Here is a 25,713-nt window from a genome sequence, read left to right as displayed (position 1 = left end):
TCATTGTCAAGACCAGTGTTGGGGAGCTTACCTCTATATTTTCCAGGTATTTCACAGTTTCGGATCTTATATTCAAGTTTTTCATCCATTTTATCCATATGTTCTCACTTTCCCCTTCCTCCTCCTCCTCCTCCTCCTTGCTGCTATGCTGGTCCTTGTACGTCTCCAGGGGGTTCAGTTTCATTGTTTTATATGTAGATACCTAGTTTTCCCAATACCACTTATTGAAGAGACTGTCTTCCTCATTGCATATTCTTAGCATCGTGTCAAAAATTAACTGACCATATATGCGTAGGTTTATTTCTGGGCACTCTATTCTGTTCCATTGATCTGTATGTCTGTTTTATGCCAGTACCATACTGTTTTGATTACTGTAGCTTTGTAATATAGTTTAAAATCAGGACATGTGATACTTCCAGCTTTGTTCTTCTGTCTCAAGATTGCTTTGGGTATTTGGGGTCATTTGTAATTCCATATGAATTTTAGAATTGTTTTTTCTATGTCTGTGAAAAATGCAATTAAAATTTTGATAGGGATTACATTGAATCTGTAGATTGCTTTAAGTAGTATAACATTTTAACAATATTAATTCTTCCAATCCATGAACACAAGATATTTTTGCATTTATTGGTGTCTTCAATTTCTTTCACCAGTGTTTTGTAGTTTTCAGTGTGTAGATCTTTCACCTCCTTTGTTAAATTTATTCCTAAGTATGTTATTCTTTTTGATCTCATTGTAAAAGAAATTGTTTTCTTAATTTCTCTTACCAATAGTTCATTATTAGTGTATAGAAATGCAGCTGATTTTTCTGTATTGATTTTGTATCCTGTAACTTACTGAATTTATTAGTTCTAACAGTTTTTTTTGGTGAAGTCTTTAGGGTTTTCTATATATAATGTCATCTGCAAACAGAGACCATTTTACTTCTTCTTTTCTAATTTAGATGTATTTATCTCTCTTTCTTGCCTAATTGCTTTGGCTAGGACTTCTAGTGCTGTGTTGAATAAAAGTGGCAAGAATGGGCATCCTTGACTTGTTCCTGATTAGTTTGTTTATTTCTATACAAAACCTACATGCATGCACGCACATCCTTCTCACCTGATGGGATTTTGGTTAAAGTTTTAGATCAATTTGAGAGGAACCAAGGTCTTTAGAATATTGAATCCTCTAATTCACAACCATTATATATTGTATCCTAAACCACAATCTTCCATTGCTTAGACCTTAATAATGTTTTGTAGTTTTCTTATTAAAGGGCTTGTACAATATTTTGTTAGATTTATTCATAGATTTTATTGCTTTCGATGGTATTGTAATTTGTATTTTAAATTTTTTATTTTTAATTGTTTCTGCCGGTATATAATTAATTTTTGTGTATTGCCCTTGCATCTGGTAACCTTGCTTGCTTTGTTAATTCTAAGAGTTTATCTGTAGATTATTCAGTGTACAGTCATGTTATCTACAAATGAGTTTTATTTTTTCTTCTCAATCCTTAGCCACTGTTTTTGCCTTTTTATACTAGTCAGGACCTCCATCAGAGTGCTGAACAGAAGTGGGGTTTGAAGACATAATTGTCTTGTTCCTTATCTCAGAGGCAAGGTTGTAGTAATTGTGCCCATACACATACATCATTCATACACTTAGTCTCTACCCTCCTTGCTCAGGCCCCCACCTGTTAGGAGTTTAGTGTCCCTATTCCTTTCTGGCATTTTTAAGGCACATAGACACCCAGAAAGCTAGTCAGAGTGGAGTGATGATATTCGAAGTAACCAGTTGTCTTCTCACATAACATGGAGCTGTTATCTAAAAAGAAAGCACTCTCCAAGTCAGGGGAAAAAAATGACAACACGTGTAATCAGTCTGCATTTGGGCTGGCAGAAGGGAGGTAGAGAAGGAAACCTGAGCATGATAGCTGTTGCCACTGTGTCTTCACATGCAAACAGCAGGGGTAACTTAGCCCATAGGGCTTAGTTCATTTTTTTTGAGAGCAGCTTCTGGTTGAGTGATGTGTATGAAACATGTCATAGCTCCACTGTCTTCAGATTGGAGGGCCCTTCCTGGCTGCATTGTGAATGTTCCTGCAGTTTGCTGGCCATCGCCGACTTCGCTTCCATTAGGGACACTTTTACACCCCTTAGGTTCCAGGAGTTGAGACTGGAGGGTGCAGAGAGGAAAGGCATCCCCCAGGGGAAGGATGGCAGGCAGAACTGCCACAAGCATGAACCCTGTGGGTATGTTTTTCTTCATACTCTAAGTGCTTTCCTGAAGACTCAGCTGTAAAGCTGTCTCTAAATCAATCCAAATTTTCCCATTGGTTTATTTTATAAAGACTTATTCCTCTGGGAGAAAGCCATTGGCGCCAAGATTACACTTAAATGTGCAGAATTCTTTTTAAAGTCATACATTAAGGAGAAAAAGCAAAATTTAAAATTATAAATGTATAAAATAATGTAGTAAGTCCCAGAATATTATTTATTTCATAATTTTTCTCCTCTGAAGAGTGTTGAACTGGAATTAAAGCACAACCTCCCTCTGAGTAAAAAAAACATTAATGTGATCTCTCAATGGGTCTGTCCATTGAAAAGAATTCTGTTCTACATAGAAAGATTTCTGGCCTGAGCAACCTTACAAGTATATTTCTTGTGTATTATGAGCCTAAAATCATAACAATGGTTGTCATCTTTTAAATTGTTTTTTGTTTTTGTTTTTTTGATTATTAAAGTAATGAGCATTATAGAAAATCTAGAAAACTGACAGAAACAACATAATATTTTTATATGTTTGTTTACTGTTGTTTTTAATGTAGTTGCACAATACCGTATATGCTGTTTTTTTAAATTTCATTTTGTATATAGTTTTATGTTACTTTTTTCACTTAACATTTAACTTGATATTTTTCCACTGTCATTGGAAATTCTTCATAACACCCATTTTTTTAAATTTTACTTTATTAGTTTCAAGTATACAGTACATTGGTTAGACATAACACCCATTTTTAAAGATGTGCAGTTGATGTACCTGAATGTGCTTCGGGATCTCCTGTTTCCTTGGAGTCCTGTTTTGAAGTTTTAAGTTCTGCCCTTTTACTTTTTTGCTGGCGGTGAATAGTTTTGGTTGTTTTTTGGCGGTGGGTGAGTGGGACTATCTTATAATGACTTTACTAGATGTGGGTGCAGAGTCAGAGCTACACTTTCTGTTACGTACTATCTATCTGACATGGCATGGTCCTCAGTAAACCCACTCTCCCTTTTCCCACAGTGACCTCTGTGACCTTGCGCTGTTAAAGCCCCTCTGGCAGCTTTTCACTCACATGGAGTACAGCCTGTTTGAGGACGTGACACAGCCTGGCATCCTCCTCCCCCTGCACCGTGCCCTCACCGAGCTCTTCTTCGTCACGGAGAACCGCGCCCAGGTGAGGGCCCTGTCCTGCCTCTCACCCCAGGGTGCTGGGCCAGGGCACAGCACCTCCAGGTGGTTTCATTCCCTCTGCTGCCCAGGGCAGGAGAGCAGGTCTCAGATCACAGCTCCATTCTGAGCCCTGGGGTATGTGTGCTTGGGGACTCAGCAGACCTGCAAGCATGGCCTACAGTCTGAGACCATCACCTCCCCAGCCTGGGGAATCCCAGGACAGCACAGAGATTGCTTATTTTGTCAGGCCTGAAGCCGAGGGGAAAACTACCTTGGATCAGCCCTTGACAGCAGCGAGTTTCAGAAAATAAAACGGATGGGTTCTTTCTTCTTCTTCTGTTCTTCCTGCCCTCAGCACAATAGGATCATTGAACATGAGAAATGAAAGGGCTTTTCAAAGCTCTTGAGCTTATCCCCCTCATTTTATACATGAGAAAACTGACCCAAAGAGGGTGGTCCCCTGCCCCGTCACTCTGTGGGTAAGTCAGGGCAGAGCCCCTGGAACCAAGCAACTGGCTCCTCCCAGTTCCTCTCCTTCCGCAGCTCTCGAGTGAGGTGGTAGCTTGAGGTGCCGGGTGGACCAAGCACCTATTACCCACTTGAGGCTTCTGTGGTCGTGAGGTGGGTAGCTCCTAGGTGGTCTGTTAATGCTGCGCCCATGCTCTCTCCACAGGAGCTCGGCTTGCTGCAGGATTACCTGCTGGCCTTAACCACCGACGACCACCTTCTCCGCTGCGCAGCACAGGTACTCTCCCTCCCCGTGGAGCTAGCTGGCTGCCTTCCTGTGGCAGGCTGTCCCTATCACAGTGGCCAGGAAAAGAGCCTCTGTGCTTGTGGCATGAGTACAGAAGCTACCCAGGGTTTACATGGAGCTCTGTTCCAGTTTAGTCGCTTCCTTCTGGTGTCAGAGAGCAATTGAGCCCCATTTATCAATGTCATTCATATTCAACTGTGGGGTCAGAAGACACTAGCAAGAATTTGTGATTTTTAAACCAAAACAACCAATGCCTTAAATTTACAGTTTGACCGATCCCCGAAGTTTCCACAGAGTTAGATTTCAGATCTTTTTGGATGTAAGTTTCTGCCCTGGTAGGAGAACTCTTCTGACAGCTGTTTGGTCTCAGGACCCCTTTAATCTGTTAAATTATGGAGGACCCAAAAGGCTTTTATTTATGTGTATTATATATATTGAAATATACCATTAAATTTGAAATTAATTTTAAATTTATAAATTAAAACAAGAAATTAAAACATTTATCAATTCATTTTTAAAAATGAAAACTCATTTTATGCCAACCTGAGTAACATGTTTTCTAAAATCAACTGTATTTTTCAAAACAGAATAATTACTGAGAAGGGTAGCATTGTGTTTCATTTTTGCAGATCTCTAATGTCTACCTTAACAGAAGACAGCTGAAGTCGCATGTCTGCTTCTGTATTCAGTTTTTATAATATCACACATTAGCCTCTGGAAAACTTCACAGTATACTCATGAGAGTATGAAAGTGAAAAAGGCAAAATAAGGTCTTAGTATTATTGTGAAAATAGTTTTTACTATGCAGAGTCCCTGAAAGGGTCTGGGGAACTCCCCAGGCCCTTGATTCCATTTTGAGAATCTCAGGCTCACAGATTCTTTGAATATCATAGAGCATGTGATCCAGCCTCCGCAGTAGACAGATGGGGGCACTGAAGCTCAGAGAAGGGAGAGATTTACCCAGGGTCACACTTGAGTGGACATCCAGCGGGGACTCCCGCTGGATGTCCAGAGCTCTGTACTCTGTTCCTACCAGGTTTTCTCCGTGAACCCTTTGTCCTATGAGAAAAGTTTAGATGTCTGCTTATAAGCTGTAATCCTCCTACCCCTACCCCTACCCCATCAACTACAGAGAAGTTTGTGTGAATTCTCTAGAGACCTGTAGGCAGAGTAAAAACTCCTTCCCCTCCTAACAGATGCCTACCAGCACTGCCACCATCCCTGGTTGTATGACACACAACGAAATTTTGAGATTTGACCATTTTGGCACTGAAAGCTCAACATCACATATTCCTGTGGGCTCCTCCCTCTTGCCTGTCCCTGTGTCCTGTCTTCTGACCCTCCCCACAGCCCATCCATTTTGCTGGACCAGTGCTCTGCCTCTTCTCCCTGCCTGCCACCTCTTCCTCTCCTGCTAATGAATGAACAAGTAAAGGATTCTTAACATTGGTGATGACTCTCTCTCTCCACAGGCTCTGCAGAACATTGCTGCCATCAGCCTGGCCATCAACTACCCAAACAAGGCAACTCACCTCTGGAATGTTGAGTGTTAGCTCTTGGTGTGGCAAGCATGGAACCAGCTAATCTGTCCACAGGGATTTTAGAGCAGATACCTAAACTCATTCAGGAAAATTCCTGTGGCATTAGTGCCCGGCTCTCCTTGAGCTCTCACTTCTGCTCTGATTAGAATGCCAAGCAGCCACGTCTCCAAGAACTTCCCATGTTGCAGGCTAGACACCTGCACATAAGATAGCATGTAAGAATAAGCAAAGCAGTGCAAAATTATTCAGAAAGGGCTGGCAGGAGGCCCTTGAGAAAGCTGTTCAGTGACCAGTCTTCTTCAGAGTCTCTCTAAGGAAGCCGTAGCCCTGGGAAGACCTGGAAGCAGCCTGCTTAGAAAAGGTTCTGTCTCAGTTGAGCTGGAACTGCCTGCACTTGACCTTCAGGTGAAGATAAGTCTGCACAGAGCTGCCTTTCTCAGCAAGGCCTCCAGCAGCAGCGCTGGGCCTGGGAGCTCCTCTCTTGCTTTTGCTTCCTGAGACTGGAAAATCCAACTCAAAACTGGTGAGAACCTACCTGCCACCATCTGGTCCCCAGCATTCAGTATGGAACTGGGTGCTGTGCCAGCTCCCTAGCCACAGCCGTCCCAGAGAAACCCTCAGTGAGAACAAGTGCCCTTGGGAACTGCCAACAGGCCACCCGAGTGCATCTGCTCATGCACTGGCTCCCAGCACATTCGCATTTTTTTATGTTGTTTTAACATATTTCAGTTTCCACCTCATGTTTTTAGAACAGAACCACACTGACTCCCTTGAGAGGGCCTCAGGGGAATGACCAGTGGAACGGTCATTCAGGAGGACGAAATGGCTTGTGTGAAAGTAGCAGAACTTGAGGATTACTCTAGCTTCTGTACCTAAAAAGACTTGCAGTGTTATCAGAGGATATCTTATTTTAGAAGTAAAACAAACAAACAAAAAATACACGATGATTTTATTTCTGCTCCATGGTCATGGTAATCCATTGCATTAGCCTCTGGGACTCTGCGTGGTTACTTGGCTGTCACTTATCTAGCAATAACTACATTTGTTCTAATGAATGCTGTTTCCATTTTTCTTTTTATGGTTGTAGTCTTGCCCTGAAGTGCTGATTATTATCCTCTTTCCAAAGCCACGCTCTGGAGTGTGAAGCTGGATTGGCACGTGGGCTTTGTGTGTACCAGCCTCAGTGAGACCTGTGGGCGTGAAGAATGCCTGAGGCCATTTAAGGGCAGATAGCTGGGCCTCAGCATGTCCCACCACAAAGGGCCAAACCCAAGGAAGTCTCATTACAGTCAGGGCCAAGTTGAGTAGGTCAGCACTGCCATGGCCTCTGAAGCCCTCTCTGTAGGCTCCGCAGGCATCTGGATTGGGGGGCCCAAGATAGCAGGTCCCAGGAGGATCTTACTGCAAGAGCACTTTTCCCTTCTGGGTCAGGAGGCCAAGCTATAAAGACCTTCTGCAGCCCTAGAATTATAGCCAAGTCCCAGCTACATGTAGAGTCATCGTGGAAGGGAAAATTCAAAGGAGACAGAAACAAATGGGACAGGTCCTCAAACTTGGTGACTTGAGGCCTATTGCCCTGTCAACAAGGTCCCAGGCCTGGCCCTGGTCACCCATGGTGTTGGGATGTGAGTAGACAGGCGCTGCCAGCTTGGTAGAAACTCCTTTCTCATCTTTTGCTCTGCCTGCACCCCCAGAGAAGGCCCCAGGTTCCATAGCACCCAGATCCAAGTAGGATTTGCAGTGAGGAATGGAGCCAGAGAACAAGAGGTACCTACCGTGGGTTCAGTCTCACTGATAGACTCCCTAGAAGATAGATGTGGAGATGATGCAACTCACTGCTTAATCTCACTGAGTCACCCACAGCCTTCCATACCTTGGACTGACTGAGTAAAGCGGGGACACACAGACAGGGCAGGTGTCACAGCCCACATGGTGGTTGCCGCCAGCTATGTTCCCCATCCTCCCATCAGGAAGATAAATTGTAAATAAATACTGGACTCCTTATAGCTTCTTTCTATACCCCACTCTTGCTATTCTGGTATCTCTGTACTTCAGTTTTCATAAAACAAGCCTAAGTTTTCCCTTCGCACACAACTGCTGCTCCCTCCTGTCAGGGCCGGGCCTGGCTTGGCATGCCTGCATCCCATCCTGCTTCTGCTGCTAGCCACTGGGTGGCGTTGCTGAGCCAGGCCCTGCTCCCCTGGCCCTAGAGAGGCTGGTGGCTCCCTCAACTCCTGGTCCCCAACAGGTACCAGCAGTATCTGAAAGAACAGATTTCCATCAAGATGAACATCCCTTTGATCCTTCTTAGGAGGCAAGACTGCCTGGAATGAGATAAAAATGGCAGGAATAAAGGTGTTGTGGAAACATGTGCCTAATCTATAAAGAAATTCTGTTCCAAATCATATATATTGTACAAACAGACACTGTTCCTAATGAGAGGAGTGACTTATTTTCATCATCGTTTTTAATTTGTTTTCTTACGGGTTTACGATTTTGAATTTTTCCTATTTGGTTGGAAGAAAGAATTTCGATTATATCAGCTGAGTTCAGCCTGTAAAAAGGATGTTAAGTTGTGGGTAAAATATGCAAATGAAGAGAAATATATTGTACAAATTCTATATAAAAAAAGTACAATCGTGTGTGGGCTTTTTTCCCCCTCCTTCTCTGTCTGTCTCTCTTCTGAAGATTATACTTGAAGTTTCTACCCAGTCCAATCTGATGGGCTTTCTAGAATCTCAAGGCCTCATGAAAGTTGAAAGGAATTAGGAAGGCTCTTAACTGCGGGCTGCACCTCCACCACACCTTACCCAGCCTAGACTAAAGCCTTGCAGGAGGCACACCCTCCCCTGGGGCAGTCTGAGGGTTTCTGTTCTCCCCTACTTCCTGGGCCTTCAGAAAGCTCACCTTGGCCTGTCTCTTCTGCACAGCTACTCAGAGGTTTGCACACACACACGCCTCTCTCCCAACCAATCCCCCAACCCCATCCCGTCCATCCTTTACCTCTGTTAGCACACAAGACGCTGAGTTCAGCCGGCCAAGAGGAAGAAGGCAGGGTTCTAATCCTCGGGCCTGCTGCTCTTTCAGGCACTGATCTCCTTGCCTGCCTCTGGCCCTGCTTCTCATTAAACACAGGACTGACATCCACCTGCCCTTTGGTTTTGAGCTTCTTCCTCGCTCACATCTCTGGTTGACCATTTCTTGCTCTGCCCCCTTCTCAGCCACATTCTCATGCTAAGGGCTGTCTCTTGGAAATTAGAGAAGAGAGACTTTTTGGTGGGAGGCTGGACTTAACTAACCTTCGAGATCCATTTGCTCCTACCTAACAGTGTATGACTAACACCTCCTCCTAAAGCCCCCAAACCTTCCTCTGAGGAATCTGGGAGGTGGGGTGGGGGCAAGACCCAGCCTCATCCCTCACCATCCCAAGGCTTGTGCAGCCAAGTCTCCCTCCAGGACTTGGTAGTAACATTCTTGCTCTCTCCTGCCTCACCATGTCCCCTGAGTACACTGGGCCTTTACTCTGAAAAGCCGGTCTGGAGAACCAGGCTGTTTGCTCTCTCTGATCCCCACACTGCTGGTATGACTGACTGTCTTTGCTTGGCTAGAAGCAGGAGGAGCAGAGGTGCTGAATGTTACCTGCTGAGAATGACCCATGAGTAAACAATAGAAGATTGAAACATTCAAAGGCAATGTGAACTGGAGCTTTTTAGAACAGAAGGGAGACAGTTTAACCAGCAGAGCTTCCTCATTTGAGAAGAACTGGAAGCTGTGAGAGGTCAGTTTGGAATCACACAGAAACTGGTGGCAGCGCTGGACTAGCTCAGTTCTGATGCCTAGCGCCAAAGCTGTCACCACTACATGTACATGCCCATTCACTCAACAAATCAGCATTATAGGTGTTGGGGCTTAGATACCCAGGCTTTCAGATTGGGGCCAAATCTAAACATGGTGGGCACTCTATGCCTGCGGCGGACCCTGTCTCTTACCTAACTGCCTTTTTCCTACCCATTCCCCTTCCCTGCTAACAGATCCAGCTTTTTGCAGGTGATGACAGGAGGTACTTTAATCTCAAGAAAGATAGGAACTAATACTAACTCATGAGAAAAGTCATGATTGGTTTAAATCTCTCTCGGTAATAATCTCATTTCTATTGAATGCTCACTTCCGCAGCCCCTTCTGCAGGTGTGTGTGTGTGTGTGTGTCCCCAGTTCTGACTAAAGAGAAGCTGAAGCCTGTAGGGAGGCTTTGGGGAAGAGATTTTGCACTGGCCCCTATGTTCCCTTTGAGTGTGGTGAGAGAGTGTGATGCTTTGCACTCCCACAACAATTTTGCATCCATATTGAGAAAACATGAAGCGGTTGGAGCAGAAGGAAAATAATCTGACTCCTTAATTACATTATTTGAGCAATGAATGAACCCTAGAACTGCCAGCCTCCAGACGTGTGTGTGTGTGTGTGTGTGTGTGAGAGAGAGAGAGAGAGGTGTTTCTTAAAACTGAAAGCATTTCTGATACAAATGTATGCAACAATTTGGTTCCAATAGGTTGAAAAATGTTCTAGTTCTCTTTCTCATCACATTGGTATGAACATTATGTAGAAAATAAATATGTAAAAGTTCTGGAAATAAAAAGGCTCCTGACAGTGTGCAGTCAAGCCACAGATGGCATTAAGCTGCAGCCATTACCAAGTTATTCTCCTTTCTAGGGATTCTTGTGTACGAAGCTTTGCTCATGCCCAGCGAGGTGACAGACTAACTTTGGGGGCACTGCCCCAGATTCACTGGGACTTCTTCAGTTGCAAGTTAAACCCACTCCAAACCAACTTAATTTTAAAAGAGAATTTATTGACTTACAAAACTGAAAAGTCCAAGAGTTGTATCTGGCTCCAGGCAAAGATGAATTCCAGGGGCTCATGTCAGGTTAGTCTGCCTCTCCCCATCTACCATGCCAAGTCTTTCCCCCTCACTCCCCTGCTCTGCTTCCCTCTTGGGCTTTCACAAAGGTGAAGATGAAGGTGAAAAACCAGGTGATGGTTCTCTTCAACGTGACTGCTGACCACCTCTGATTCCTCAGTGGAGAGAGCCTCTCACTGTCTCTTTATGTAAGCCTTCCCTAAGTTGTTAATTGATGTTTTCTAGCCATGATTTTACTAAATGTTTTAAAAGCTACTTGGGAGACCCATGAGTTTGCAGGTTGTCATCCAAGAACTGCTAAGCAACACAACATCCATGACAACTGGGCAGAAGGTGTACCTGGGAGATCCCCATGCACCCTCATGACTTACATCAACATATCTGCTCAACCACTCAACTACCCTGCCATGCAAAGTGCCCAGAATGTGGCAGGCAGCTTAGCCATTAGTGAGTGTAGAACTTTATCACAGAAGTGGAGAGAAACATCCAAAAATGACTAATTTAAAAAGAAAAGTTTAAATGGAAAAGAATGAGCACAAGTCTATCAAGCAGATACAAACAGAAAATCAGGGTCATTTAATATTTAGCAATATAATTCAAGACAAAAAAATTAAACTGGACCAAAAGTTGTTTATATTTGCTATAGTGGACATAGTTGTACAATATGGTGAACATGATAAAAACTACTGAATCGTATTTTAAATGGTGAATTTTATGTTATATGAATTATATCTCAATGACAAATTTAAAGCACAGTTATATGCTATAGAGCCAGATGTTATCAACATAAGGTTTAAAAATCTAACCACCAGAATAAGGAAAGGGAAGGGAAGGGAAGGAAAGATAAGGGAAGGGAATGAAACTATTCTAAGTCATTCTTTGGTGAAAAAAGAGAATCCAAACCAGTATAAAGCCACACATTCATTTTTCAGTTAATGAACAACAACAATATATATATATATATATATATATATAAAATATTTATATGTATGTATAAATTATGTGTGTGGTGGGGGTAGTAAAATCATAACTATAAGTGCATATTTTATTAATACAAAGAAAGCAAAATTAAATAAACTAAAATTTTATGTCAAGAAGTTAGAAATCAGAAAGTAAAATAAACCTAGGCAAGATAACAGAAAGGAATAAATGAAGATTAAAAAATAAAATAACAAATTAGAAAAAAAGAAAAAGTGGATGAATGTAGATCCTAGACATGTCAGTCACAATGTCGGCAGGTTCACCATCACTCCCATAAATAGCCACTCTGTCTTTGACTCTCTGCTGAGGGAGCTGGCCCTGGACTGCTCCTTAAATAAGAGAAGAGTCTTATAAGAACGAGTGAGGCCCTGACCAAGGGAGGCCATGGATAGTTAGACATGAAAATCTCTGCCCAACAGGGACAATGGCAATTGGTATGATGGCAAAGATAGGAACCATAAAAGTTGGACAACTCTTGACTATACAAAAATTAGAACAATTGCAAAGGGAAGGAAAGCTTGTAAACATGTTGGATTATATTTGAAAAACAGTATAATAAGGTTTGATTCCTATTTCTCACTTTATACAAATATAAATTCCAGAGAAAGTAATACATCTGGCAAAAACACGTGAAAATATGTGCAATCTCATTCATAATTGAAATGTAAATCAACATAATTGATTTATCCATGTGATTGGCAAAAACCAGAAAATTCTACTGTACCCAGATCCTCTCTCCCACATTGTTGCTGGGTGTGCAGATTGGTCCAACCTTTCTGGAGGACAATTTGGCAGGATCTATCCAAATGTTGAATGCATTTACCCTTAACCCAGCATTTTTACAACTAAGAATTTATCCTGCAGAAATTTTAGGACATGCGCAAATGTGTATCACAATGTGCACTGCTGCTTGTTGGTAGGAGAAAAAAACAAAAGACCAAAGTATCCGCTAGTGGAGGATCAGATAAATAAGCTGTAGAGAGTCCTTCTGGCATGACAACATGAAGGGCTCCACAGACTCACTTCCTAATGAAACTGGTAAAATTATTTTAAAAACAAACAAACAACCATTTAAAGTCTCTGGACATAGTCCTAAGGACATGCAGCAAATGAAGAAACATTTATTTGAGAAAATCTACTAAAATTTGGTAAGAACAGTGAGAGAGAATATCGATAAGTAGAATTTATTTTAAAAGAACCATCTATAAATTCTGGAGCTGATAAGTACAATAGCTGAAATGCAAAACTTCATTTTTCACTGGAGGCTCAACAGTAGATTTGAACTGGCAGAAGAAAGAATTGGTGTACTTGAAGGTAGATTGATAGAGATTATATAATTTGAGATTCAGAGAGAAAAAAGAATAAAGGAAAATAAACAGAGCCTCAGAGAAATGTAGGAAAATATAAAGTGCACCTGTATATGTGAAATGGGAGTACTAGAAGGAGAGGAGGGATAGAAAGAAGAAAAAAAATATTTATAGAAATAATGGCTGAGAATTTCTCAAGTTTGGTTGAAAAAAATCTACACCTCCAGGAACCTCAATAAAGTCCAAGTAGTAAGACCATAAAGAGATCCATAACAGACACATAACTACAACAAAAAGCTGAAAGTCAAGGAGAGAATCTTGAAAGCAACAAGAGAAAGATTATGAATTACCTAGAAGGGATTCCAATAAGATTAATAGCTGAAAGCAAGTGACCCCAGACAGTAATTTGAATCCATATAAAAAGACAAAGAGCACTGGTGTAGGTAATTATGTAATTATAAAAAACAATATAAATAAATATTTTTCTTAACTGATTTTAAAAATCAGTTGTATAAAACAATATGTAATAATGCATTGTTGGGTCTATTACATATAGAAATATAATATATTTGCCAAAAACAGGAAAAGGAGATGAGTGGGAGCAAAGCTGTATTGGGCTAAGGAAATGACTCCAGATGGTAACTCAAATCTACAGGCACAAATGAATAGAACCAGAAATTATAAATAAAAGATGAATATAACAAAAGCTATAAAGATATTCTTGCTCTCCATCTTTTTCTCAGCATCCTTAAAAGTTAAAAAAATGTAACGTGATAATTATAGCTGTTGTTGGGTTTGTAATATCTGTAGATGCAATATGTAAAACAACAATGCAACAAGGAGGGGAAAGGAATACAGCTATAAAGGAGTAATGTTTCTATATCTCACTGGCATTAGCTAATATAATCTGAAACTGATTCTAAGTTAAGATATATGTAGTAAGCTAAGCCATAGAACAACTAAGGAAATATTGCAAAAAATATGTAGTGAAAATACCATTAAAGAAATTGAAATACTACATTAGAAAATATTCACTTAATGCAAGAGGAAATAGAGAAGCAAAGAAGACAAGAAGGATATGGAAAACAAAAAGCAAATTAGCAGATACAAATCCAGCTAAAGCAATAATAACTTTAAATGTGAATGGATTGAATAATGCAATCAAAAGAGAAATTATCAGACTGGATAAAAATCAAGATCCAACTTTATGCTGCCTATAGGAGAAAACTTTAGATTTAAAAATATAAATAGGTTTAAAATAAAGGGATTGAGAAAGATATACAGATAGCAACCACAAGAAAGCTGGAGTGACTATACGAAGACAAAATAGTCTTTAAAGCAAAAAAGAAAAAATTCTACTAGAGCTATAGAGGGACATTTTATAATGATGACAGTGCCAACCCACCAGGACGATATAACAATTATAAACATATACGTACCTAATAACAGAAAACCAAAATACATAAAGCAAAACCCAATAGAAATGAAGGGAGAAATAGACAATTCAACAATAACAGTCAGATACTTTAAGACTACATTTTCAATAATAGATAGAAAAATGAGGCAGGAGATCAGTAAGGAAAATAAAGACTCGAATAACAGTATAAATCAACTTGACCTAACAGACATCTATATAGCACTTCACTCAACGGCAACAGAATATACATTTTCTGAAGTGCACAATATTCTCCATTACAGGTTCTATGCTAGGCCATAAAACAAACTTCAATAAATTTAAAAGGATATAAATAATACAAAATGTGTTCTCCAATCATAGTGAAATGAAATTAGAAATAAATTGTTTTTCTGTTGAGAGAAATTTGGGAATTCACGAATATATGGAAATTAAGCAATATACTCCTAAACAACCGATGGATCAAACAAGAAACCAAAAAAAAACTTAGAAATTTACACAAATAAAAATGAAGATGCAAAATACCAAAGAGCAGTGCTTAGAGAGAGTTTTATAACTCTAAATGCTATACAATGATCTTGATTCAATAATCTAACCTTCCACTTTAAGACAATGATAAAATAAGAGCAAATTAAGCCTACAGGATGAAGAATAAAAATTAGAGTAGAAATAAATGAAATAGAGAATAGAAAAACAGAAAATTAATGAAACTAAGTGATGGTTCTTTGAAAAGATCGACAAAATTAACCAACCTTTAGCTGGGTTGATCAGGAAAATAAAAAAGATTCAAATTTCTAGAATCAGAAATGAAAGAGGGAAAATTACTATCAACATTACAGAAATAAAAAGAACAATTGTATGCCAATAAATTAGATAACAGATAAAATGAACAAGTTTCTATAACAATAAAAACTACTGAAACTGCCTCAAGAAGAAATAGAAAATCTATAACGAGATTAAATTAGTAATCAAAGCACTGCTCACAAAGAAAAGCTTAGGACCTGATGGCTCCACTGAGGAATTCTACCAAAATTTAGAGAAGAATTAAAACCAATTCCTCACAAACTCCTTCAAAAATAGAAGTGGAGGGAATACTTTCCAACTCATTCTATGAGACCAATATTACTTTGACAACAAAACCAGTGAAGACATCTCAAGAAAACTACAGCCCAGTAACTTGTGAATATGGATACAGAAATCCTAAACAAAATACTAGCAAACCAAATCCACATTTAGAAAGATACTTGTACACCATGACCAAGTAGAATTTATCATAGGAGTGCAAAGTTGGTTTAACATCTGAAAATCAATTAATGTAATACACCATATCAATAGAATAAAAAACAAAAGTCACAGAAAAAGTATTTGACAAAATCTAACACTCTTTCATTATAAAAACAGTAAACGAGGAATAAAAGAACATCCTCAACTTGGTAAAGAGCATCTATGAAAAACCCACTGATACCATACTTACTAGTGAAAGACAGGAACAGCTCAAGCGTGTTCACTCTCACCCCTGATGTTCAACACTGGTGGTTCTAGTCAGGGCAATTAGGCAAGAAAAAAAAATAAATGGCATCCAGATTGGAAAAGAAGAAGTAAAACCTTATTTGCAGATGACTTGGTCTTGTATATGGAAAATCTGAAACAATCCACCAAAAAAACTACTAGAACTAATGAATTCAAGCAAGGTTGCAGGATACAAGATCAATATATAAATATCAGTCATAGTTCTATACACATGCAATGAACAATCTGAAAATGAAATTAAAAAACAATTTCAATAACAATAGTATCAAAAAGAATGAAATACTTAAAAGTAAATTTTTAAAAAGGAGTGCAAAATTCATAGTATGAAAATCACAAAATATTGTTCAAAGAACATAAAGAAGACCTAGATAAATAGAAAAAAAAAAAAAATCTCATGTTTATAATCAGAAGGCTCATTGCTGTTAAGATAGCAATACTCCCCAAGCGGATCTATAGTTTCAGTACAATCTCTGTTAGATTCCAATCTTACTGCTTTGAAGAATTGGCAAATTGATCCTAAAATTCATATGGAATTACAAGGGACCCTGAATAGCCAAAATAATGCTGAGAAAGAACAACACTGGAGAATTCGCACCCTTAATTTCAAGTTACTACAAAGTGACAGAATTTCAAGACAGTGTGATACCAGCATAAAGATAGAGATCAATGACAAACTGGAAAAACAGCTACAACATATACAACAAAGGGTTGTTTTCCATCCTCTACAAGGAACCCTTACAAATCAGTAAGATAAAGATCAACTCACCGATAGAAAAATAGCCAAGTGCCAGAAACTGACAATTCCCAAAACAAAAAATACAAATGACCAATAAGCAAATGATAAATGTTCGCCTGCACAGGTAATCAAAATGAAAAAAAAAAAAGATGCAAATGTTCACCTACCGGATTGACAAGGATTAAAAAAATGGGTAAAGCTGCACGCAGGTGGGTGTAGATCACCAGGCACCGCTGTGCTGGCAGGGAGCGAGCCTGAGTCTCCTAGTCTCCTGTCCTCAGTAGCCTCAGGAGCGTGGTCAGAGCTTTAATGGAGCGAGCCCTTTGCACCTGCTGCTCCCCTTCTAGAAATTTGTCTGTGGAATAATTGCCAATGTGCTGAGATGTGTCTTTTATGGCACCAGAAACCTTAAAAACGTTAGAGAACTTATTAAATAAGATTAAATACTATGCAGGTATTTTAAATAATAAATAGTGTATGTATGACATATAAAATGTTCACAACATATTATTAAATGAATAAAAAAGTTATAAATAATGTCAATAGTCCCATTTATGTAAGAAAAAATATTTTTTACCTATACAGAAAAGTCTGACAAAATTTGCAATAAAATATTAACATCGATCATCACTAACGGCAAGATTACGGGCAATTTTACCATGTTTTGCTTATCTGTATTTTGAAATTTTTTTCTGCAATCAATGCATAGTACTTAAATAATAAAAAATCAAGTTTTTTTTTTTAAAATGTTCTATTGTGAGAGTTTGCTTTTTCAAGTTTTGTTTTTAAATTTGTCACAGGGTTTGGCTTTCTGGGCTCCAGGCTGGAATATGCAGCGGGTTTCCTGCTTGGGGAATTGTGTTTTTCCAGGTTGCCTGAGAGGCACTGGGAGCTTGGAACAAACAGGAGCTGCCCTTTTCTCACAGAGCCCTGACCCTGGGCAGCCCCCCGGGCCTGTGTCACCACACTGCCCTGGACAGTGAGCCCCACACACCGGCCCTGCTGGCCTGGTCAGCCTCAAGCCCCACTCTCCACTGAACTAAGCATTTAGGATTTAGGCCTATGTATTTCTTTCTACCTGTATTTATGTGAGCATTGCAACCTGAGCCTCTGTTCTTGCCATTTTCTCTCCTCTCATTGGAATTTTTCTCTCCTTGTGGCTCACCCAGCAATAGTAGGCATATGACCCAGGCCTCGCCAATCAGAGCCTTCCATTCCCTTGTTACAGTGATCGGTGCAGGGTTGGGCATGTGGCCTAAGTCATTCCAATGAAACTGTCCCAGGGCTTTTGCAGTAACTATGAAGAAAGAGATGTTTTCTCCCTACTGGGGTCGCTGGGAGAAGGGAATATCCGCCTGGAGCTGCTGGAGCTTCTGCAGCCTCATCAAGAGCCTGTCTAAGAATAAAGTCCAGTGATGTTTTGTCTCCTGGTACAGCCAAACTGAGGCCACCTATCTTGGACTTTTCAGTCACATAAGCCAAGAGTTTCCTATTTTTGCACAACCACTCTGAGATGGGTTTCTGTCGCTTGCAACCAAAAGAGACCTAACTAATTCCGTGAGCCAGGAGCCACGTGCTGTGCTAGGTCCAGAGACGTGGTGGTGATGAAGCAGACTGTGTCTCCTTCTCAGAGTCCACTGCCCAGTAAAGACCAGCCTTCCACCTGGTAGCTGGCCTTGCCTGTGGTCTCCCCTCCAGCCTGCCCCACAAGATAGCCCTCTAGGTCCTTCCGGCCATAAAGTCCTGCCGGTTTTGGAAACTTTCTCATGCAAATCTCTCACTGACAGAGAACAAGAAGTTGAGCTCATATTCCCACAAATGCTTGACTTCAGGTTCTAAATTCTTAGTATTTCCCATGGTAGCCTAAACTTTGTATAAATTTTGTATTCTCTACCATTATGTCTTAACATTAAAAGAATGTTCTCTCCAAAAATTTTTGAGTAAAAGTAAGATAACTCTTTATCTTGTGACTTTTGGACACTAGACCCTTATTAGACATACGACTTGCACATTTTTTCTCCCATGCTGTAATTTGTCCTTTTACTCTCTTAATAGTTTCTTTGATGCAGAAAAGTTTTCAATTTTGGTGAAATCCAATTTATTTTTTTCTTTTGTTGCTTCTGTTTTTAGTGTCATATCGAAGAAACCGTTGTCAAATTCAAGGTTATGAAAATTTACCCGTTTTCTTCTAAGAATTTTATAGTATTAGTTCTTTGATTGATTTAGAGTTATTTTTTTTTGTATATGCTATGACGTAAGGGTTCAACTTCATCCTTTGCATGTGGATATCCAGTTGTCCCAGACACACTGACCTTGGGGTCAGCGTCTCCCAACTGCCCTGAGAACCTTGAAGAGAGGGCACACTCACACCATTTTAGAGAGGACAGATCTACTAAATGCCAGACCCAATTCAGGCCAGGATGGTTTGGGTCTGAGAAGATGGGGAAAGACAGACTAGGAGAAAGGAATATCATGAGTAAGACAGGACAAGAAGACAGAGCAAGGGAAATGAGAGGGGAAATAAGCTGGGGTGGTAGGAGGGCACCGAAATGAAGAGACCAGGTTAGGCAGGCTGGCTGGGGGAGAGGGGAAGCCCACCACTGACCGATGGGGGAAGGGTAAGCTAGGCCGAGCGCCAGGGAGTCTAGGGTCGGGGTGAGGCTGGGAGAGGAGACAGGAGGAGCTCTGGAGCCTAGGACTCCTCGCCCACCTGGCCTGGACAGCCCTGATGATAAGGATCCTCAGAGGGTGACAGAGGCTTTGAGTGCCTGGTTGTCTGTCCTTGTCTCCTGAAAAAAATCGGTCCCACCCCTCACCTCAAAAAAATGTCAGTGTTTTCAGGCAATAGTGCAGTATTCAGGCTCATGAATCCAGGGACCCAACTGTCAGAGTTCAGCTCCTGGACCTACCACAAACGTGTGTGATCTTGGGCAAGTCACTTAACCTCTCTGAGCCTCTGAGGCTCTGAACCCTCGGATAAACTGTCAAAGGATGAAAACTTCAGGGAGAATAAAGTGAGTCAAGTCATGCAAAGTGCTTAGACGATACCCAGCACATACTGCATGCCAAGTAGCAGTTCGTATATTGTCCTAGGAAAATCAAGGAGCAGGTACCCAAGATGTTTAATGACACTTATCTCCTAATATTTCCATCCTGAGACGTTTTACAGTGCTGGTATGTACACTTATGAGCACAAAACCCAATGAAGCTTAGGATTTGTGTCTTGGTGTTTTAACCCAGGCCTGCTCCGGGCTGGGGACAGGAGGCCAGGGCAAAGGCCACGTTATCGGTTTGACCTGAGCGTGGCCAAGCTGTGCTTGGCTTGGAGCCAGGTGTGGCAGGAAGCATTCGCTGCAGGGACTCCCCAACCCTTTGCCTCTCGGGCTGCCTCTCTGGGAGGAGCCGAGGCAGACCCTTCTCACCTGTGGCTGCGTGAAGCCTCACTGCTACCTCCAGGCTGGCATGTGACCCATTTTACAGCCCTGAAGTCATTTCTAAGGGGAGGTGACTTACTCAGGGTTTCCCATGTGTTTCTGAGGATGGAGCCCGTTCTGACCCGGGCTGTCTGCACCCTCACAGGAGGCCGAGTCTTGGTTCAGGGACCATAAGAGTCTGAGATGGCTGGTGTCAGCCTCTGCCTCCCCCTCCCCCGGCTGCAGTCATATCCGCTGTTTGGCCACGGGCGTGGGCTCTGTAGCACCTCCTTGGGGGGAAGCTGGCATTGTATTCTCAATGGTCGGTTGTGGAAAAATCACACACCGAGCTGAGTAAACAGAGAACCAGGGGATGCAGCCATGGGAACTGCTGGGTGGAGGTGGCAGTGGAGGCCATGGGAGGGAGGCTGTGGCTTGGCCCAGACTCACTTTGGAGCCAGGAATCTGCCAAGACAGATCCAGAGGACCTAGTGGGTGGCCTGAAGAGATCTGACGCTCAAGGAGTTCCCCGAGGTCACCCAGCGAGCCAGGGCCAGGGCCGAGGGCAGCACCCTGGCCTCTCAGCTCTGGCTGCCATGCTCTCTGCTCTCCCAGCCAGAGATGCCTGCAGAGAAACAGCAGGTATTTCTTTCTGAACTAAAAGGAGGTTTGCAGACAGTCCTAATCCTTCATATTCCAGACCTTGACCTTGACTGATGCCCAGAGCAAGGAGACACCAATACCCAGGGGGAACTGAGTGTAGTTCCAAGGACCACTTCGTGCTGTTTCGTTAAAGCCCTTCACAATCTCCAGGATGATGTTAGTACCTGGGAGACATCGGCACACAGAATACATGAGCCCATGGGCAGTGTGAGCACATGGGAGGTAGTCACACTCAGAAGGTGTTAAAATCAGAGATTCAGTGGGATGGATAAAACTTATGATATACTACCTGTCCTTCCTTACTAATGGCCTAGTGAAGGGGCACCTTTAAGTGGATGATGATTCACTCTGAGATTAGAACTGGGGAGAGAGGCAAGCTGTGGCTTTCCTAACTGTGCTTCCTTACATGAGGTGTGGCCACATGTCTCTGGAAGTAGCTGGAGCCTGAACCCTCCCAGAGCTTGGGGATGAGGTCGGTTTGGTCTCGGGAAGCTACCACTTCCTGTTTCTAAGAATAAGGATCTTGAAGGAAAAACATTTCCCTCAAGAGTCTTCCAGCCTCCCAGGAGGGAGATTTGTTCAAGGCCACGGGCCCTCACCTAGCCCTGCGTCATCCCATGAGGCGTTGTGTCCAGGCTGCTCCTCACTCAGCACTCACTCTGTGCCCTTGTACCTCTTCCCTGAGGTGGTCTGCACTGCTGAGTCTCCTTGGGGCCTTGGAGCCTCCTCCCCTCCCCTCCTCTCCAGGACTGTCACAGCGGTTCATACAGAGCTGAACCCCTCTTAGTGCCCCCAAGAGGAGGTCCCCAACCTGGCATACTCCCACAGCCGTGGTGGCCTCTGTGTGCCTGCTTGCTCAGCCTCCCTCCTCCTACTTCAGCACCTTGACTATCCTTTGGGGAACCACCCCGACCTCAGCTTCTGCGTTGACCTTTTCCCCCTTCCTGTACCCCACACCTTCAGAGCACATGACTCCATATAGCCAACTGGAGCATTACAAGGATTCGTTCAGGAATGAGCACAAGACCCATGTCTTGTGGGAGCCCAATATGAGACTCAAATCAGGGGTTTTTGATGAAATTGTTGGCAAAGAGAATCTCCTTCCTCTGGGGTGGACATGTAAGTGAGATGTTAGATGGAATGCTGGCAGCCATTTTACCACCACGAGGAGAGAATCCTCTTGAAAACAGAACCATCACAGAGGAAACAGCCCAGAGGTGGAGAGAAATAAATTCCTAAAGGCATAATTTGAAAACCCTTTATTTAGTCATCTCGTCCCCTGGACTTTTCAGTGAAATGAGTCAATAATTTTCCTTTTGTGCTTTAGTTCATTTACATTGGGTTTCTGTCCCTTGCAATTGAAAGAGACCTGGCTCATCCACCACGTCTAGCTCAGACTCTCTGCTGGATCCATGGAACCTTCTGGATGCCCCTTTCCTTTTCTCTGGAAGATCCCAGGAATGTGGCTGGCTTCTTGCTGGTCTCCATCACTCACTAAGACTAAGGGTCTGAGGGGACCAAGGAGGCCGGGGTAGAGGGATGAAAGCAAAGCAGGAGAGTTCTGTTGGGCGAGGGCTGGTGGAAGTGTGGGGGCCATGGCGGGGCAGGGCGTGAGGAGGCCCAAGGTGCAGCTGGGGAGGTTTTGTGAGGCCCTGAAGAAAGTGAGATTCAAGGATCTGGTAAGACCATCCTATTCATCCCTCACTGTGCTGATGAAGTGACTGAGGCCAGAGGGGCAGGGACTGCCCAAGACCCAGCAGCTGACCAGGGCTCAGTCTTCTTAGGGATTATAGGGGAGCAAGTGGGGCTCTGCCTCCCTCCCCATCCCTACCCTCACCCCCCTTCCACCTCCATACCCAATGCCAACTCTGTGGAAGGTTTCTTTTGAGCCAAAGTTTCTACCTAAAGCATTGTGAAAACACCACAGGCTTGGAAGGAAGGAGAGAGCCTTAGAGACCACCTGATCCCACCTATACATCCCCATTCCCCAGCCGCTGTGCAAAAGGGGAAACTGAGGTCCAGAGAGGGACTAGATTCTGCCAGAATTTGCAGAGCAGGTGTGGTCCCAATGCAGCATGGAGTGAGGACCCCCTGGCTTCCAGGCCTAGAGGGAAGGGCAGGAAGCGGGGGATGTGAGGGTGAGGGCCTGAGGGCAGGCCAGGGCCAGCCATCTAATCACGGGTCTGGGTATCTGTCCCTGGCTTGGGCAGGGGTCTGAATATCCTGTAACAAGTGCTCCAAGTTCCCTTGGAGAAGAAGATGCCTCAAAAAAGAAGGCAGGCCCAAGAAGGGCAGGACTTGCCAAAGCTCACACAGCAAATGGGAAGATGGGCCAAGACTCGAGCTGGTGGCCCTGCAGCTATGATTGAGGAAGCCCCAGCAACACAATCAAGGCAATGGTTGGCACGGGGCCTTCCCAGCCCCTTCCCTTCTTCCACAACTCCTGCTCTCATTCTGTCCCCCCTACCCCCCAACCGGGTCCCCAGGGAGGGACCTCTCCTGTGGAGGGGGCGTTGCATTCTGAAGGAGGAAGCCAAAGTAAGGGCTCTAATGTGGATTCACAGACATTAGCATATTGCATACCTGTCAGCTTAGGGCAAGGGCACTCCTGCCCCTGATTAGGGCCACAGCTAGAATTTGCACATGGGCCCATGGGCAGAGCTGGCGGAGCAAGGTCCATGGTGTCCAGGGCTTGACACTTTACTGTCCAACCATCAGGGTTCCATATGATGTGAATTTACTGAGATTTGAGTTGGGCCTGGGTCAGAGGAAAAGGTCCAGAGCAGACTCTGCTCAGGAGGCCAAAGGAAAACACATGCACACAGAATGGAACTGGAGCTGAAAATTGTTCAGCGTCTTCCTGGGAAGGTGGGTGATGGTAGGGGTGTGGGGGAAGAGGCTGGGAGAGGTTATATTTTCTCAGGGTAGAAAGATCAGATCAAAGCGCATAGACCACGCTGCACGGGGCTAGAGGGTTTTCTAGAAAGACAAGACAGTGTTTAGTGACGCCCAAGAGCCTAGCAGTGCACCTGTTTCCTCCCAACCCTGACAAGACTGTGTTTTATTATTCTCATCTAGTTTTTATTAGTTTAATTGGCCTGTAAGGGAACCCTCAGGCTGTATGCATTTACCTTTCTTTTATTGCCGGTCAGATTCTCTACTTCCCCCAGCAACAACTTGCTCCATGTGCACCTGGCTGGGGTGGGTTGTCCCTCTGTCACAGGCACTGGTTCAGCCAGTGCCAGATCCCAACACTGCCATACAAGAGCAAGAGTGTGTGGCTGCTGCCAATACCCTCCCCTTCCCACATGGTTCTTATTCTGTGGCTGTTCTCTTGGCATTTATGGCAGAAAATGTCATCATACAAACAGGTATTGTTTTCATTTGCCCTCATTTATCTTCTCACTGACAACATTCCCTGTTTCATCGATACTTGGATTCCTCTCATCTCCCCCGAGCCTCGCCGTTTCATCTTGGGAAAGTCCCTGGTCTCTGCGGCTTTGCGTCCCACCTGTGCAGGTGGATATGGGAGAAAGAGACTCGGCAGCCGTTTCCAGGTCAGATATCCGGGGTTGCACTGCATCGTCATTTATAGGATAAGGAACAGAGAGCCACAGCCTCCTTCCCCATAACTCCCCAAGGCAGCAATGCATCAGCCTGTGCTCTTAGCCTCCATAGCACACTGCCTCCTGTTAAAAACAAAACAAAACAAAACAATTTGGAATATTTACAATGCAGAGCTAGCCAGAAAGCCTTGGGAGCCAAGACCCCAAATAGGAATCATCTTGAATGGGCGCTGCCCTTTATCACAGTCCCAGACCCTCCCTGCTGTCACTGATATTTAATGTAAAATTCAGCCATTTCTTGAGGTGGGAAATTGTTTCACCCCATAGCCTATATGAACTCCGGGCTGGGACACTGCATGAAGTCTCAGGCAGGTCTGTTGTAGGGAACAGCGTTAGTTCGTTCATAAATTAAGACTGCAATTAATCACTGAGGTTCTAAGTGAGCTGTGTTTCTCCCTTTTCCTTTCTTTGTTCTCCCTGGGAAACCTGCAGGGGAGGGTGTCAGCCCCTCAGTCTGCTGGCTTCTGTCCAGCTGTTCCATCCAGCTGGGGTAACTCCAGCCATTCTGATTCAAACACAATGCCCAGGTTTGTTTCTTCTACCATCCCAAAGTCAGAGCACAAGGCAAAACCCGAGGATGAGTGAAATTACCCTTGAAACTCTCCAGAAAGGGGTGGAGATCTGGATGCCATCACTTGCTGGTTCCAGACCACTGTCTTTCTTGCCAGGCTTGGAGAAGTCTTGGTTTCTCCAGTGGAGCCCACACCCAAGGCCGTGTTTATACCCCAAGGTCCTGAGAGATGCTCAGGGAAGCAGACTCACCTATTTAATGGAAAGGCAAGTAGAGTCACCCACAGCATTTATACTCTTCCTTCCTCTTTCCCTCCCTGTCTACTCAGCACATTGCGATGAATGTGTAATGTGCTGTGACTTCTCTGTAAGGTCACAGCTGGCATTTATTGAGCACTTACCATGTGCTAAACATGATGCTAAGGACCTATATCACAGGGTGCATTCAGCTGAAGGGAGCAGACAACCCATCTCCCAGTTGCTTTGAACAAGTGCTTTTAAAATTATCTCTCAGTCTATGGCCATGCCACCCTGAACAAGCCCAATCCCATCTGATCTTGGAAGCTAAGCAGGGTCAGGCCTGGTTAGTACTTGGATGGGAGACCACCTAGGAAGACCAGATGCTGTAGGCATAAGCTGACAAGATCCTTGCAATCTGTGAGGTCGACCAAGGGTTGCCTCGCCTAAAACAATTTTTTAAATAAAATAAATAAAAATAAATCATCTCTCATAGCAAGAAGTCTGGACATCGGTCATCTCAGGTGTTCTGCAGCCCCCAAATCCCCCTCTGCCAACCTCCTTCCACTTGGCCATCCTCAGATTTGTTTCTTGACAAATGGATTGACTGACTCATTGGTCTGGGTTGACTGTAACACATACTGAGTAAAGGTGGATAAAGTTTGCCTGAGAAGGCTTC

General features: G+C 43.2%; 1 protein-coding gene and 1 pseudogene across 2 annotated transcripts in view; both read left to right on the top strand.

Annotated features, from left to right (window-relative positions):
• ZZEF1 (zinc finger ZZ-type and EF-hand domain containing 1) overlaps nt 1-8,337 on the top strand; it is a 106,277-nt gene extending 97,940 nt beyond the window's left edge. The window contains exons 53-55 of one of the 2 annotated variants that reach the window (XM_039886406.1): nt 3,259-3,412; nt 4,082-4,153; nt 5,635-8,337. In XM_039886406.1, coding sequence (XP_039742340.1) covers nt 3,259-3,412; nt 4,082-4,153; nt 5,635-5,715 — 307 coding nt within the window. In that variant the 3' untranslated portion in view covers nt 5,716-8,337. The remainder of the gene's footprint in view (nt 1-3,258; nt 3,413-4,081; nt 4,154-5,634) is intronic. The other variant, XM_039886407.1, reaches the window with a different exon arrangement.
• Nucleotides 8,338-25,310: 16,973 nt separating this feature from the next.
• Nucleotides 25,311-25,429, top strand: LOC120621379 (uncharacterized; annotated as a pseudogene).
• Nucleotides 25,430-25,713: the final 284 nt, after the last annotated feature.

Source organism: Pteropus medius, unplaced genomic scaffold (genome assembly GCF_902729225.1).
Source record: "Pteropus medius unplaced genomic scaffold, Ma_sr-lr_union100, whole genome shotgun sequence".
NCBI classification, from domain to species: domain Eukaryota; kingdom Metazoa; phylum Chordata; class Mammalia; order Chiroptera; family Pteropodidae; genus Pteropus; species Pteropus medius.
This window is presented reverse-complemented; position numbering and strand designations above follow the sequence as displayed.